Source organism: Scyliorhinus canicula, chromosome 2, assembly GCF_902713615.1.
Source record: "Scyliorhinus canicula chromosome 2, sScyCan1.1, whole genome shotgun sequence".
Lineage (NCBI taxonomy): Eukaryota > Metazoa > Chordata > Chondrichthyes > Carcharhiniformes > Scyliorhinidae > Scyliorhinus > Scyliorhinus canicula.
Window position 1 is genome coordinate 151938455 of NC_052147.1, and position 17861 is coordinate 151956315.

At 44.1% G+C, this 17861-nt stretch overlaps 1 protein-coding gene across 5 annotated transcripts in view; it reads left to right on the forward strand.

Moving 5' to 3' along the window:
- Positions 1–17861, forward strand: part of nbeal1 (neurobeachin-like 1) — a 355441-nt gene that overhangs the window by 189307 nt on the left and 148273 nt on the right. For all 5 annotated transcript variants that reach the window (XM_038787846.1, XM_038787851.1, XM_038787847.1 and 2 more), the window contains 3 exons: positions 4641–4724; positions 5547–5645; positions 7104–7684. In XM_038787846.1, the coding sequence (XP_038643774.1) occupies positions 4641–4724; positions 5547–5645; positions 7104–7684 (764 nt within the window). The remainder of the gene's footprint in view (positions 1–4640; positions 4725–5546; positions 5646–7103; positions 7685–17861) is intronic.

The following is a 17861-nucleotide window of genomic DNA, read 5'->3' on the forward strand; positions in this document are numbered from 1 at the left end:
TTAACTTTGAATAGCGCTGTCGACGTTTAACCTCCACCTAATCTGGTACCCAGGACCCTTAATTTTTTTCACAGAATCCACTATTTTGTGACATGAATTGAGGCCAAAGGTAGCATCCGCAGACGTGCTTTCCTGTGTATGGTTATGAAAGTTTTTCAAACTCCTGTACATAATAATGCAGTAAAGGCATTTGGTAGAAACACCCCTCTTCAATCTAGGTCCGAGTGTTTAAGTGCTGGTAGCAAAGCTGCAGATTGGCACAGTCCTCTTAGTTTGTCTTCAAAAGGATGACATCATGTCTCCTGCTGTCTGAGAAGATGTGCTTGACATCGAAAGCAGACATGAGTCATTTTCCCGACTCCCACTTTGTAGCAGTCGATCTCTTATAAATTCGCCTGTCAAAAATGGCCCCGTACTATTTTTCCCTCCAAACGAATCTAAAATCAGCTCCTTGTGGCAGTTTGCATGCCTGATTGGCAGTTGATGCAGTTTTATAGGCATGTTTAACCTCTTATCACTGTTTCCAACCCTTTCTTCCAACACACGTCAAAAAAAACAGAAAATGGCCTTCAGGCAAAAGAAAATCATGATGCTTGGCTGTCACTGCACTGATATTGTCATTCCAAATATTAGCCAACCAGTTTTTAATGGTCATTTCTTGTTAATATAACAGTCCGCGGCCATTTACCCTAAGTTTGACTGGCAGGGTTACTTAGTGAAGTAGTGGGTATTGTAAATTTGCTATCTGTATCCATACATGACACTGAGAAAACAGTTTAAATCACAGAACCCTTACAGTGCAGGAATGGGCCATTCAGCCCATCGAGTTTTCACTGGCTCTTTGAAAAAACATTCTACAGAATCCCACTCCCCTGCCTTATCCCTGTAACGTTGCATATTATTTATTTTCAGATAGCAAACAAATTCCCTTTTAAACCCCTCGGTCGATCTTGCTTCCAGCACCCTCTCAGGAAGTTCTTTCCAGCCTCCAGCCACCCTCCGGGTGAAGGATTTTCCCCTCAAAACACTTCTACTCCTTTTGTCCATTATTTTGAATCTGTGCCCTCTAGCTCCTGATGTTCTCTTGAGTGGAAACAATTTCTCACCATTTAGTGTCCAGGACCTTGAATACCTCTCACAAGACTCCTCTCAGTCTTTTCTCCAAGGGAAACAGACCCAACCTCTCCGATCTATCCTCGTAGCTACAGTTGTTTATCCCTGAAATCATTCTTGTGAATCTTCTCTGTACTCTCTCCAATGTCTTTGCATCCTTCCTCAAGTATGGCACCCAGAACTGGATGCAGTATATAGAAGAATACTAACTAGTGTCTTGTTCAACATTACCTCCTTACACTCGTACTCAATGCCCCTATTAATAAAACCTTGGATACCATAAGTTTAACTGACCTACGGTACTATATGCAGTGTAAGTGGGCCTTCATGCAAATTTTGGGAGCATCCGTGGTCACTTTTGCAAACTCATAAGTCAAAATAATTAGAAGGACGCATGTGGAAGAGAGAGAGAGATTTTCATTCTGCCGTATGTCGCTGAATTGTAAACCTATTCATAAATGAACAATTATGATTTTGTTACACCATAGGTATCTATCGCCATTGTTTTTTAAGCCTTTTGTTATCTTTAGTCTCAACTTTTCCAACATAATCTGGCTGGTCTCCCATCTTTCCTTCAACCTCACAAGCCTCCTCCCCAAACTGCACCTCTTCTGCATCAATTTCCTATTGGTGGCTCCACCTTCAGCAACTATGCACTGCTGGAATTCCTTGCTGAAGCACCTTACCTCTACCTCGCTCTCTCCCCTTCAAAAGACCCACCTCAAACTCCACTGCCGAGACAAACCTTTGGTTGCCCCACCTAATATCTTCCCTGTCTGTTTCGCGTCCATTTGACTCTTTAGATTAAGCCTCTCTGAAGCACCTTGGGGTATTTCTCAAGACTGAAGACGCAGATTGCTTTTGTTTTAATTACCTCCTTATAAATTTTTTAAAATGCTAACAACTGCAAGCCACTTTTACCAAAGATTGACATTTAAAATGGATATTTCATAGCACTTATTCAGCACATAACTATAGGAGAGGCAAAATCCTTGAAGTTGTTTTTCAAAATTAAACAAACAAGCTGGCATGGCATTTCCAAGTGCTTTTTAAAAATCTTGTAGGATTTACCCTTTCATTTCTCTGCACTGTGGTGGTGGGTGGGTATTTTTGTGATCAGTGAGGCTGAATGTCGTTTGGTGCCCAGGCAGATGTGTATGACGTACTGCTGCTTGTTGTTGGTGTTGCCGCATAGTACAGTGACCTGGTCTGGTGAGGAGGCGCAGCAACAACCTGAAGGTTACTGGGTGTTCTGCTGATCGCTTACTTCACTTCTGAGGATCGCACAAACACTTAAGGCACCAAAAAATAGTGACAGATCACTGCTTTCTGTATAATTATGAAATTCTGCAGTGGGCTAGTTTCAGATTTTCCAGTGAATATCCAGTGAGCCATTCCAAGAAGTAAATGATGAGCAGTCCCCCTTGTTATCCTGGCAGGAGTAGACCATCCATCCTCAAGAACCTGTTCAGTCATTCAAATAGATCATGGTTGATTTGTATCTTAACTCCATTTTACCTGCCTTGACTTCCTGTCCAGAAGGAACAACCTAGCCTTTTGACATCAATGTGTTCTCTCATAAAACATCAATTATTTTGGCAAGCCTACATATTGTAATTCAACTTAATTTGGTTAAGTGTTTCTGCTGTCCTCAGAAATGTTTGATTTAATTTTAAATAAACTTTCACATTACCAATTGAAAGTGCAATGGTTCAGACCTAAACATTTTTCCTGATTAGCATTTCCCTGTTAACAGTGGCCTCTTGTAATTATGTGAGGGATGTCTATGACATTAGCTGTAACTTCTACATGTAGAAGCAAAACATTTGGAAAAGAAAGAGCTATCATTGTCCCCAGTGTAACTCTAAAGGTGTGTACTTTTCCTCACTGGCCTTCGTTACGAAGCTGACCACCACTACTATATGTGAATAGTGGGAGTGGGTGTGGCATGCCGCATAATGTTCTTGCTACAGGAGATTTGTTGCAGGCTTCTCTTGTATGATTATGGGTATTGTCAAGACTTGTCATTCCTACTAGCTCTCTGAACATTCGTCATTTCTCTTCCTTCAATTTATTATAGCGCAAACCAAAATGCCATTCAAATGTGACGACAAATCTCCCTCCTTCCAAAATGAAATAAGCATGATAGTGTGAAACTATTGGCAGAGAGGAGATATGAATTTAACGCTGAAGTTTTGCCTTCCAGTCTGTCCAAGGGTGCACAAAAAGGATTGTCTTGCGATCCTTTATTGGACTTCCCTTAAGCATACCCTTGCTAAGAATGAGTTTAAATAATTAATTGTATGACCTGACACAATATGGACAGATATTCTCTCTCTCTTTTAACTCTTCACCTTATGTCAGTGGGCTTTTCTTCAGGCGACAGGGTCTGGGTTGACAGCAGTTATGGGCCAGGGTTTAGAGAACCCCAAAGTGTAGCATGGAGTTCACCTGACCCACCACTTTTAATAGATTGTGGTATGGGGAGCACATGGCCCACTCTACAGGTATGGTACAGCAGAAATGGAAAAGTAATTTTTAAAGCAAAACAATGTTTATTCCATGAACTCAAGTTAACCTTTTTGAAACATACAGTGAACACCTTAGCAACCATCAATTCAAATACAACCCCCAAGGAATACAACACTAAGTAATCCTTAATAACTTCCCAAATAACATCCAGAAGACAGAAGAAACACCTTTGTACAGAAGCACATTAGGTTTGCATTCACTACTGAGAACATTTATAATTCTGAATTCACCAAATGATCAAGGGATAGTCTTTTGATGGCACAGAGATCAACAGTACACCTGCTCTGTCTGACTTTAGCTCCAACACTGAAAACGAAACTAAAACACACCCTACAGCAAACAGCCTAAAACAAAAGTAAATAGCTGACAGACAGCCCAGCTCCACCCACACTCTGACATCATTGATAAACATCCATTTCTTTAAGGTACATTTCTAAACACCCATTTCTTAAAGGTACTCTCACATGACAGCAACAGTAATGTCAGTGTAGGACGATTACTGCTGTAGGTTTCAATGTTTGCATGTGTATCACAAATGGCACTGAATTCCAATCTGTGTCACTCAATTCTGTGCTTTCACACTGAAGAAATCAACAGACCAAGAATTAAGGCACTAAATTGGTGAAAGTTTGGATCTGATCTATCTGGATATATTTTTTTAAATTGCAAAAACTTAAGGTGAGTGTTTTTTGTCACTAATGCCATCTGATTTTTCAGGAATCCACTAACTGGCTCATTTGATCCCCACTCCTATTGGTAGTGCTTACAAACAAATGAACAAAAATTTGCTTTTGGTGTTCCCACAGAATTACCTCAATTGTCATATTACACTTTTTTAAATGTTGGTTAATGCTAGTTGGAAGACTCGAATGCCAAGTCTTGATTGTTGGTTCTAACCTTCATATTTCTATTTTGAGAACTGAGAAGCAGTGAATACACAATCTTCCTCTGGTCACCTTGCTAGTTGCAGTTTAATAGTCTAATTGGTGTTCTAGGTGTTTCAGGGACGCCTGGATAGCCTCGCTGTAGCTACGATCCAAGCTTTGACTGCAGTAATGCACAAATCCCCGGCTGCTAAGGTAAGCTTGGTTTTTAGCTTTATCATAGAGGAAAACCCAATTCAACCTCCGATTTGAATTCCCTTTGAATGTTTTTTGCCCTCCTCCCTAAACCAATGCACTCAATTCTGCTCTGAATAGCAACACAGAGTTTGTTTAGTGGTTGGGACTCGCCAGCGCAGGGATAATCATAGGATGATAAAGGATTGAAGGAGGCCATTCTGTTTATCATGCCTGTGCTGCCTCGTTAAAAGTTATAGGATGGGAAAGTTAATGCCTCGTCAGTCCCACAGAGGGCATGTAGGGTTTTCAGCCTCAATCTCTGACTAAATGGAAGTGGACACAAGGCGTTAGTACCATTTCACATTTCATTGCAAAGCTGCTTGGCCTTCGCGCTCTTCTCATGGAAGGAAAACAGAGATTGAGGAATGAATATTGCAGATTTATAACCTGTTGCTCGATTGTGTGGAGTTTTGGACTCTACGCTTCTGGATGAAAATTCCTGGAACTCCCTTCCTAACTTTGGGTGTACCGAGACCACAGGAACTGATTCAGGCAGGTCATCACCACCTTCTTGAGGGCAATTAGTGATGGGTAATAAATGCTGGTCATGCCAGCGATGCCCACAACCCACGAAAGTATATTAAAATAAGCCTCTCGTTGCCTGATTACTGCCCCACTCATTTCTGATTTTTCTGTAGAGTTCCATACAGTGGGTGGAGGAGCTGTTCTTTTTTAAAGTAGTACAAAATAAATACGAAAAACTTTTTACTGCCAGTTAATTGTGTTTCATTTGATTTGCATTGAGTTATTCCATATTTCCATTTAAAATTCTGAAACTAGGAGGTTTTCAAAGAGCGCATTGGTTACACGCAGCTGTACGAAGTCCTGAAGACATTGGGCCAACCATCACGAGACCTATTGAAAGAGCTGATGAACATGGTGAGGCACAGCACTCAAAGTTTGAAGACTTGGTGGGGATGGGGTGTTATTTGGGGGGGGGGGGGGGAGGGTACGTATGATCTGATGCTGACTTTGTCACAGGCATTGTGCATTGCATTATGACGATTATATCAGATAAACTCCTGTGACCTCCATGTTATTGTACTTTATTGTAATGTGAGTTTTGGTGAATGACGCTGTCTAAAATTATTTTATGACTTCTGCTCACTTTTGCAGGTAGTTATATTTTTGGTGGTGTTTGCAAGTGGGTTTTGATATAACACTACCATTTTCATCTTCTGTGATATCTTCTTTCTTGGCTATTCTCTGATAATAGGGACATGGATTCATAACCCACCAGGGCAACCGGTGGAATTTAAATTCAGTTAATAAAATCTGGAGTTGAAAGCTAATCTCAGTAATGATGACCGCAAAACTACCATTGATTGTTGTAAAAGCCCATCTGGTTCACTAATGTCCTTTAAGGAGGGAAATCTGCCATGCTGGTCTACATGTGACCTTTAATTGCCCTTTGAAATGGCCACGCATTTCGCAGGAAATTGGGGATGGGTAAAAAAATCCTGGCCTTTCCAGTGACAATCACATCCCACCAAAGAATGAAGGAAAAAATTGACAATCCTTGAATATGGAGGTTGTCTTACATCAGTTACATGGGGGGAAATAGCAATTGCTCATGCCATGTCATGCCATGAGCCAATGGCACAATTAAGATCCAAAACATCATCACCACAAATGTAGTAACATACAGTACTCATTATAAAACGATAATAAGTATCTAGAAGCCCTTTCAACTTTTGAATGTCAATGAGAGAGAGTTTAAATTGCCTGTTGTAAACTGCTTTGATTTTTTGCTCAACACCAGAGCTCATCTGCAATTAGTCACGCAGTATTATTTTAATTGGTATTTGAGCCTATTGGTTGAACTGAAGCAAAAGCTCTGAGCAGTGATTGAATATCTCAATTACCCTCACTATCAAAAGCCTAATCTCAATGATGTGGACTACTTTTACCATCGCACTAATTTGCTCAAGAAGCAAATGGTTAGATCTCAGTGGGATTTAATCTTTAAGGTTGCCAATTGATTCTGAATGTCACAGGTTGATGATGCCCTTCGGTTGTCATTCCTGTGTGCAGTGTTTTCAAACAGCAGCAGAGCAAAAGAAATGTATTCCCATTAAGTGCAATTTCCCACTTTGCAATTGTGTACATGTTTAGAGTTGTAAAGGAAGTTCAGTAGTTCATTGTCTAATTTAGAACGTAGGAAATTGAGGAGCAGACCGTTTGGTCCTTCGGGCCTGCTCAGTCATTCAGTAAGATCACGGTTGATCATCTACCTCAACGCCACCATTCTGCGCTATCCCACATCCTTCAACACCCAAACCTTAATCTGTGTCTTGATTATATTGAATTACTGAGCATCTTGTTTTTCACTTGCAGGCCATTGAAGGTGAACACACCTCTGTTGGGATGTTGGGGATCAGCAACGTCCAGCCCCTTCTACTACTCATCCAATGGCTTCCGGAGCTGGACTCCTTTGAGCTACAAATCTTTGTTTCTGATTGGCTGAAGAGGATATGTTGCATCAACCGTCAAAGCCGCATGTTCTGCGTAAACGCCAACATTGTGAGCCGTATCCTTGTGACATTGAACTGTCACGCTAGACTACACCGTACGTCTGCAGAGAATCTGATTGGACTACTGGGATCTTTGGGCAGCCAGTCATTAAGCTCAGGAGAGCTCTTGCGGTTGATGAGGTTGCTAAGGACAGCCAACCCTAAACAGGCCCATCCCTATGTTGTCCCTGTGACATGTGCAATACTGGGCATAGCCCGAAAACAGGGACTAGATAATGCACTACAGTACTTTAACCTAGCCCACAGCATGGCGGGAATCATGGTACCCACTATTCAGCGTTGGCCTGGCTATGCTTTTAGCTTCTATGCATGGTTGTGCCTTGATCAGGGACAAGAGGCCAGTGGAATCTTTGGGAAAGGAAGCAAGAGAAAGCAGCTGTACAGGTAGGACAAAAACAATTCCTTCATAAAAATTTAACTTTTTTCTCTTGTGGTTGAACTGGTCCAAACTTTCATCTCTGCCTCCAAGATATTGCTTGCCATCCTATAGGGATGAACAGCTCAGACACTGTGACCCGTTATGCTTCTGTGACTAGGGTTACCAACCCCACAGAGTTGTCCTGGAGCCTCCAAGGATTAGAGTCATTGTGACACAGTTATTCAGCCCATTGAGTACATAACAGCTGTCTGTAGAGAATTACAGTCAGTCCCATTCCACCTCCCCACTGCCACTCGCATACTAGTTCCCTCAAGTCCGCAGCCAATTTTGCTTTGGAAATCATTCAATTATTCTTCATCTCTACTTATAGCACCCTCGTAGGCAGTGTACCACTCATCCCTTAAAAAATGAAAGTTCTTCCTCACATTCCTCCCCCCAAACCCCCACCCCAGCATCTCTTGCCCTAAATTTTAAATCTGTATCTCCTCTTCCATGTACCATCAGCTAAGGCAGTGTTCTTCATGGCAGGGCCCGTGAGCTGGTGGTGGCACCCACCGGCACTAAATATGGCTCCCCGACTCCGTCCATCCATTTTCAGTATTCACTGTATCCTCAAGAGGGTCACGGAGAACCGGAGCCCAACCCAGAATTCTATTCCTATTTATTTTGAACATTTAAAAAAATATGTGCCGGCGGCATGGCGGCGCAGTGGTTAGCATTGCTGCCTCACGTCGCCAAGGACCTGGGTTCGATCCCGGCCCCGGGTCACTGTCTGTGTCGAGTTTGCACACACGCCCCGTGTCTATGTGGGCCTCGACCCACAACCTAATCATGTGTAGGGTAGGTGAATTGGCCACTCTAAATTGCCCCTTAATTGGAAAGAAAAGAATTGGGTACTCTGAATTCTTTAAAAAAAAGGGGGGAAAACTTTTTAAAGTGTGCCGAGCGCTGAATCTGTCAGCTTTCTTTACACATCACATTTACTACATGGTACAATATGCCCCAATTAGAATATCCAAGTAGTACGTGTGTTGTACAGTAACAGCTATATTAGCATAGTCAGCACTGTAGAACTCGCAGAGTATATATCGTTGGTGTTGTTTATTTCATTTAGTGTGGCTCTCACATTTCAGGTTTTGCTAAAGTGTCCTTTTTTTTGAAAAATAGTGGAGGTTGCTGAGCTAATGGGAACTGCATTCTTTTGTCCACCTTAACCAAATCTTCTCGAGGGCAATTGAGAATGGGCAACAAATATTAGCATAGCCAGCGACGCCCCATCCCATAAGATTTTAGAAAATCTTGATCACACCGCCCCTCAATCTCCTTTGCTCCAAGAAGGTCAACTCCAGCTGAAAGTTCATTTCTGGGACACTGCTGTAAACAACCTAGGAGAAAAAACATAAGGGCATTAAAAAAAACGTAGTTTCCCCCCATTTTCCATTAACACTTTTGTTAGTTTTTAAGAGATAATGGGGGTGTGGAAAAGTTGTTTTGAATTATGAAACCTCCAGGAATACTTCCAGTCAGAGTTGGTAACTGTACCTGTACCACATTAGACAATACATCAGAGTATTGAGCTTGTGTTTGGATTAAATATTGAGCCTGGTTTAATCTGGATTGAGTATTGCTTCCTGCAGTAAAATTGTGTTTACCTCTGTCGCAAAACTGGATTTTAGGTGAGGGAGAGATGAGATAAATCTCTGGTTTTATGTTGTGGTTAGAATTTTTTTCAAATGTATTTATGGGATGTGGGCTTTGCTGGCTAGGCCAGCATTTATTGCCCATCCTGAAGTCTAAAGTCCATGTGGTTTAGTAGACTCATGCTGTTAGGGAAGGAATTCCATCAGTGACAGTGAAGGAACTGCTAAATATTTACAAGTCAGGATGGTGAGTGGTTCTGACCAAGTGATGGTTTTCCATGTAGCTGCTGCTCTTATCCTTCCAGATTGTAGTAGTTGTGGGTTTGGAAGGTGCTATCTAAGGAGGCTTGGTGAGTCCTGCAGGGCATCTTGTAGATTGTACACAAGGCTGCCACTGTGTGTCGGTGGTGGAGGGAGTGAATCTGGATGGTGTTTTGTCGTGGATGCTCTCAAGCTTGTTGAGTGTTGTTGGAGCTGCACTCATCCAAGCAAGTGGGGAGTATTTCATCACACTCCTGACTTGTGTCTTGTAGATTGTGGACAGACTTTGTTCCAACAGCTTAGCTCTGGGTTGTGGAATCGCTTAGCTCTGTCTCTCACTTACTGTTTATGCTGTGCGCTCTGGTATTTTTTCGTCAATTTTATTTATTTATTATTTATAATGTTTACATTAACACTGCAATGAAGTTATTGTGAAAAGCCCCGAGTAACCACATTCCGGCGCCTGTTTGGGAACACTGAGGGAGAATTCAGAATGTCCAATTCACCTAACAGCGCGTCTTTCGGGACTTGTGGGAGGAAACCGGAGCACTCGGAGGAAACCCACACTGACACGGGGAGAACGGGGAGACTCCGCACAGACAGTGACCCAAGCGGGAATCGAACCTTGGGACCCTGGCACTGTGAAGCCACAGTGCTATACACCTGTACTACCGTGCAGCCTCCATTGTTGCAATGTAACCAGTATCTTTAATGTTCAAAAATGTCTCCACTTTCCCTGTTTCACAGCAACTAAAATGATTTTTTCCACCAATTATGAAAAATTTCATGTTTTCATATTTTAATCAGTTTCCCCCATCCAAACATTTTTTTTTTTATAAATTTAGATTACCCAATTATTTTTTCCAATTAAGGGGCAATTTAGCATGGCCAATCCACCTACTCTGCACATTTTTGGGTTGTGGGGGCGAAACCCACGCAGACACGGGGAGAATGTGCAAACTCCACACGGACAGTGACCCAGAGCCGGGATCGAACCTGAGACCTCAGCGCCGTGAGGCGGTTGTGCTAACCACTAGGCCACCGTGCTGCCCTCCCCCATCCAAACATAATTCACAACTCTAGTATAAGGTTTTATAGTCATCCGGTACATCATAGATCGATGATTGAGGCCATTTGACCCATCGTGCTTCTAGAACATAGAACATAGAACACTACAGCGCAGTACGGGCCCTTCGGCCCTCGATGTTGCGCCGACCTGTGAAACCATCTGACGCCTATCTGACCTACACTATTCCATTTTCATCCATATGTCTATCCAGTGACCACTTAAATGCCCTTAAAGTTGGCGAGTCTACTACTGTTGCAGGCAGGGCGTTCCACACCCCTACTACTCTCTGAGTAAAGAAACTGCCTCTGACATCTGTCCTATATCTATCACCCCTCAATTTAAAGCTATGTCCCCTCGTGTTGGTCATCACCATCCGAGGAAAAAGACTCTCACTGTCCACCCTATCTAACCCTCTGACTATCTTATATGTCTCTATTAAGTCACCTCTCAGCCTTCTCCTCACTAACGAAAACAACCTCAAGTCCCTGAGCCTTTCCTCGTAAGACCTTCCCTCCATACCAGGCAACATCCTAGTAAATCTCCTCTGAACCCTTTCCAAAGCTTCCACATCCTTCCTATAATGTGGTGACCAGAACTGCACGCAGTACTCCAGGTGCGGCCGCACCAGAGTTATGTACAGCTGCAGCATGACCTTGTGGCTCCGAAACTCAATCCCCCTGCTGATAAAGGCTAGCACACCATATGCCTTCTTAACAGCCCTATTAACCTGGGTGGCAACTTTCAGGGATTTATGTACCTGGATGCCGAGATCTCTCTGTTCATCTACACTACCAAGAATCTTGCCATTAGCCCAGTACTCTGCATTCCTGTTACTCCTTCCAAAGTGAACCACCTCACACTTTTCCGCATTAAACTCCATCTGCCACCTCTCAGCCCAGCTCTGCAGCTTATCTATGTCCCTCTGTATCCTATAACATCCTTCAGCACTATCCACAACTCCACCGACCTTCGTGTCATCTGCAAATTTACTAACCCATCCTTCTACACCCTCTTCCAGGTCATTTATAAAAATGACAAACAGCAGTGGCCCCAAAACAGATCCTTGCGGTACACCACTAGTAACTGAACTCCAAGATGAACATTTGCCATCAACCACCGCCCTCTGTCTTCTTTCAGCTAGCCAATTACTGATCCAAACCGCTAAATCACCTTCAATCTCAGGATTGCTACCAGTGCCACGAGCTAGTTAGAGTAGGAATGTCAAGATAGATAGGATGAATGCGTGGCTCGAGAGATGGTGCAAGAGGGAGGGATTCAAATTCCTGGGGCATTGGGACCGGTTCTGGGGGAGGTGGGACCAGTAAAAACCGGACGGTCTGCACTTGGGCAGGACTGGAACCGATGTCCTAGGGGGGTGTTTTCTAGAGCTGTTGGGGAGGGTTTAAACTAATGTGGCAGGGGGATGGGAACCAATGCAGGAAGTTGGAAGGTAGTAAAACAGGGACAGAAACAAAAGGAAGTAAGGGGAAAAGTGCAAGGCAGAGAAGACATAGTCAGAAATCCATAAGGGCGACAGTACAAGGTACAGTGACTGAGGGGAGCACAGTGAATAGGCCCAGTAATAACAAAAGGAATAAAACTGGAGATGTTAAGATTCAAAACAGAGGTAAAAAAAACCAACATAAGTGTACTTTACCTGAATGCTCGTAGTATTCGGAATAAAGTAAATGAGTTGGTGGCACAAATCATCGTGAATGACTATGATTTAGTGGCCATTACTGAAACATGGTTAAAGGATGGTCACGACTGGGAGTTAAATATCCGACGGTATCAAACTATTCGGAAGGACAGAGTGGATGGTAAGGGAGGTGGTGTTGCTCTGTTATTTAAGGATGACATCCGGGCAATAGTAAGGGATGACATCGGTGCTATGGAGGATAAGGTTGAATCCATTTGGGTGGAAATCAGGAATAGTAAGGCGAAAAAGTCACTGATAGGAGTAGTCTATCGGCCACCAAATAGTAACGAGATGGTGGGGCAGGCAATAAACAAAGAAATAACTGATGCATGTAGAAATGGTACAGCAGTTATCATGGGGGATTTTAATCTACATGTCGATTGGTTTAACCAGGTCGGTCAAGGCAACCGTGAGGAGGAGTTTATAGAATGTATCCGCGATAGTTTCCTAGAACAGGAAGGAAGGATGGAAGAAAGAGGGAAAATCGACCGTGGATATCTAAGGAAATAAGGGAGAGTATCAAATTGAAGGAAAAAGCATATAAAATGGCAAAGATTGCTGGGAGATTAGAGGACTGGGAAATCTTTAGGGGGCAACAGAAAGCTACTAAAAAAGCTATAAAGAAGAGTAAGATAGAGTATGATAGTAAACTTGCTCAGAATATAAAAACAGACAGTAAAAGTTTTACAAATATATAAGACAAAAAAGAGTGGCTAAGGTAAATATTGGTCCTTTAGAGGATGAGAAGGGAGTTTTAATAATGGGAAATGAGGAAATGACTGAGGAACTGAACAGGTTTTTTGGGTCGGTCTTCACAGTGGAAGACACAAATAACATGCCAGCGACTGATAGAAATGAGGCTATGACAGGTGAGGACCTTGAGAGGATTGTTATCACTAAGGAGGGAGTGATGGGCAAGCTAATGGGGCTAAAGGTAGACAAGTCTCCTGGCCCTGATGGAATGCATCCCAGAGTGCTAAAAGAGATGGCTAGGGAAATTGCAGATGCACTAGTGATAATTTACCGAAATTCACTAGACTCTGGGGTGGTCCCGGTGGATTGGAAATTAGCAAACGTGACGCCACTGTTTAAAAAAGGAGGTAGGCAGAAAGCAGGAAATTATAGGCCAGTGAGCTTAACTTCGGTAATAGGGAAGATGCTGGAATCTATCATCAAGGAAGAAATAGCGAGGCATCTGGATAGAAATTGTCCCATTGGGCAGACGCAGCATGGGTTCGTAAAAGGCAGGTCATGCCTAACTAATTTAGTGGAATTTTTTGAGGACATTACCAGTGCAGTAGATAACGGGGAGCCGATGGATGTGGTATATCTGGATTTCCAGAAAGCCTTTGACAAGGTGCCACACAAAAGGTTGCTGCATAAGATAAAGATGCATGGCATTAAGGGTAAAGTAGTAGCATGGATAGAGGATTGGTTAATTAATAGAAAGCAAAGAGTTGGGATAAATGGGTGTTTCTCTGGTTGGCAATCAGTAGCTAGTGGTGTCCCTCAGGGATCCGTGTTGGGCCCACAATTGTTCACAATTTACATAGATGATTTGGAGTTGGGGACCAAGGGCAATGTGTCCAAGTTTGCATATGACACTAAGATGAGTGGTAAAGCGAAAAGTGCAGAGGATACTGGAAGTCTGCAGAGGGATTTGGATAGGTTAAGTGAATGGGCTCGGGTCTGGCAGATGGAATACAATGTTGACAAATGTGAGGTTATCCATTTTGGTAGGAATAACAGCAAACGGGATTATTATTTAAACAATAAAATATTAAAGCATGCCGCTGTTCAGAGAGACTTGGGTGTGCTAGTGCATGAGTCACAGAAGGTTGGTTTACAAGTGCAACAGGTGATTAAGAAGGCAAATGGAATTTTGTCCTTCATTGCTAGAGGGATGGAGTTTAAGACTAGGGAGGTTATGTTGCAATTGTATAAGGTGTTAGTGCGGCCACACCTGGAGTATTGTGTTCAGTTTTGGTCTCCTTACTTGAGAAAGGACGTACTGGCGCTGGAGGGTGTGCAGAGGAGATTCACTAGGTTAATCCCAGATCTGAAGGGATTGGATTATGAGGAGAGGTTGAGTAGACTGGGACTGTACTCGTTGGAATTTAGAAGGATGAGGGGGGATCTTATAGAAACATTTAAAATTATGAAGGGAATAGATAGGATAGATGCGGGCAGGTTGTTTCCACTGGCGGGTGACAGCAGAACTAGGGGACATAGCCTCAAAATAAGGGGAAGTAGATTTAGGACTGAGTTTAGGAGGAACTTCTTCACCCAAAGGGTTGTGAATCTATGGAATTCCTTGCCCAGTGAAGCAGTTGAGGCTCCTTCATTACATGTTTTTAAGGTAAAGATAGATAGTTTTTTGAAGAATAAAGGGATTAAGGGTTATGGTGTTCGGGCCGGAAAGTGGAGCTGAGTCCACAAAGATCAGCCATGATCTATTGAATGGCGGAGCAGGCTCGAGGGGCCAGATGGCCTACTCCTGCTCCTAGTTCTTATGTTCTTATGTTAATCCCATACTTCCTTATTTTCTGCAATGGCTCTTTGAAACTCCCAACTACTCCCGCTCCCTTTCTCTTTCCCCATAATCCTGCACAGTTCTCCGTTTCCAATTCCCTTTTGAAAATTACAAGTTAAACGGTTTCGACCACCCTTTTGGACAGATTTTCCAGATCATCATAACCTGCTGTGTAAAAAAATTAAAATTCTTCCCTCCCATCTCACACCCTGATTTCTTTGCCAAGTATCTTAAACCTGTGTCTTCGATCAACACCATGGCTGCCAGTGGAAAAGGTTTCTCCCATTTAACTCGATCAAATCCCATGCTTTCGAACACCTCTATTAAATCTGGCCTTAACTTTCTTTGAGGAAAAAAGCCCAGGCAAGAATTGGAGAGTCAGAGAACACAGAGGGAGGCTATTCGGCCCATCGAATCTGTGCTAGCTCTCTGCGAGAGTAAATCAGCTAATTCCACTCCTCTGCCTTTCACCTGTAGCTGGGCAAATATTTTCTCTTGAGCAAATAATCTAATTTCCTTTCGGAAGCCACGTTGAATTGGCCCACATCACATTGCCAGGAAGTGCATTTCGGACCCTAACCACTCGCTGCATAGTAAAGTTTTCCCAGCTTCTCCAGTCACTCCAAATAACTGAAGTCTCTCATCCTCTCCAAGACACTTGACTTCCCTCTTACATTTAATGAATTACTCCTTATAGGTTGTAGAATTTATTTAGTAATCAACTGACACTTATTTGCCAGGGTTGGAATTTCCTTTGCTAATATTTACAGAGGATTATTCCTCTATTTCAGCACAGTAATATGTGGTGACCCCCATAAAGTTAACGGTCCAAGTTATTTTAAAATAACACATACATCAGAATCGCAGTGCCCAAAACAATGGATATTTCTGAAAAATATTTTAATTCAGTTTGTGATACAGATTTATTGGGCGAGCAGTAGAAGCCGGAGTGTGGCTACAGGCAAGTCCTCTTCATTTCTGAGGAAAAGGCTCATTAGAACCATGAAAGAAGAGTGCTGGATTGGAATCGCCTGCAGTATTGCCCTCTGTGTAGTGGAATTTATTTGTTCTTTTTTTTATTGTATTCAAAGCTCACATGGAAAAGCACAAGTGTCTTTCAAAGTGAACTTTGTGCATAGCCAAAACCAAAAGAATAACAAAGGTACCACAACTGTTTCAGGTTAAATAAGCGAATGATGATCACTGGCAAATCATAGTTTCTAGGTAGTTTCTAGTTATAGCAGACTGCATTATACACTTCAGATTATTATTATAACCTCATTAAACGGATCAGATTTAGATTGACAGCAGATATATCTCCTGCACTGTTGGTACACAATCTGGATTAGTATGCAGCTTTGGGGGCTCTCTGGGTTTTGATGATTTCTGATTTTCAAGTGCAGTTAACAGCATTAGCTTTGATCCGCAAGGCGCGCCTGAGGGGGGAACACAGTTGCGTCCCGTTCCCCCACGAAGAACGTGCGCCCAGGTGCGCGAGCTTGGCCGACTGGGCCCCCGCATGGCGGGAGAGGATGGAGGAAGAGGAGCGACCCGGACTCTGAGGCGGAGTGGGGTCGGAGACCTGGGCGCTCTGGAGCGGAGCGAGTGGCAGAAACGCAAGGGGAGATCCCCCCCCCCCCCCCCCCCCCCCCCCCCCCCCCCCCCCCCCCCCCCCCCCCCCCCCGGGAGAAGGAGAGGAGGCCGCAAGGGACCGGAGCGGTAAGCTGCGGCCCGGGGGGAGGAAAGGTGTGCGGTAGGAGCCGGGGCCGGAGAGCAGGAAGCAGCCGGAGAGAGCCCCCCACCTCCGAACGGAGATAGCGCATCGGAGCACGTCGGCGGCCAAGGAGAAGCAGCACAGGAGCGGGGACCAAGCCACCCGCTCACCCGCTGGAGGAGGAGCAGCGGCCTGAGCCAAAGCGGGGTCCGAGCCAGCAACCAGGCCCGACTGTCCCCCCACCCCAACGACAACCACCATGAGGCAGGCGGCGGAACAAAGGGAGACTCCCAGCCCGATGAGAAGCCATTCTCTTTCTCTCTCTCTCCCAGGGTGAGTGAGGAGGAAAAAAAGAAAACAGGAACTCCCTCTCTTTTAGCGGGGGGAAAGAAAAGAAAGACTTAGAAAAAGAAAACTGTTAAAGGGACAGAGGATTCCCTCTCTCCTTCCACGCTTCTCAAAAAAGAAAACCAAACTTACCTGAAAAGAGTATTTTGAGAAGGGAGGGGGGAGAGAAAAAAGGAGGGGGGCAAAAAAAAATTCCAATAGTCGGACAAAGCAGAGGGAGAAAGGGCACCAAAAGCAAACGGGGCAATACACAAGCCCACTCAGACTAGCTAATCGGAGTACGAAGCAGCGGAATGGAAGCCTCGCCGCAACAAAAAGAACTGGGCAGACAGGAGTATTTTCCCCCTGGGCCAGAGGGGAGCTGGAAGGCAGCCTTTGCCGAGGCGCTGAGGGAACACCAGCAGGAAAGCAAGGCAGGGACCAAAGCAGATTTGAAGGCTGCAGTACAGACAGCAATGGCCAAGGCCCTAGCGGAGGTGCAGCATGCCCTGGGCAGAGCAGAGAAGAAACTGGAAGCCCAAAACACTACCATTAAGGAGCTGGAGAGGGCTGACATGAGCGACCAGATCATGGCCCTGGAGAAAGAGGTGGCGAGACTGGACACAACACAAGGCAGCCTGAAGGGCAGGCTTGACGACCAGGAAAACCACTCAAGAAGACAAAATGTCAGGATAGTGGGCCTGCCAGAGGGGATCGAGGGTAGAAACCCCACGGCCTACGTGGCCGAGATGCTGGGCAACTTAGTGGGGAGGGAAACTTTCCCCAACCCACCAGAAATGGACAGAGCGCACCGGTCGCTGCGCCCGAAACCCAGGGTGGGGGAACAACCGAGGGCAGTTAAGCCAAACTGCACTGGTGCAAAGACAGGGAAACAATGCTGCCCTGGGCCAGGCAAAACAGAACCTATAAATGGGGAGG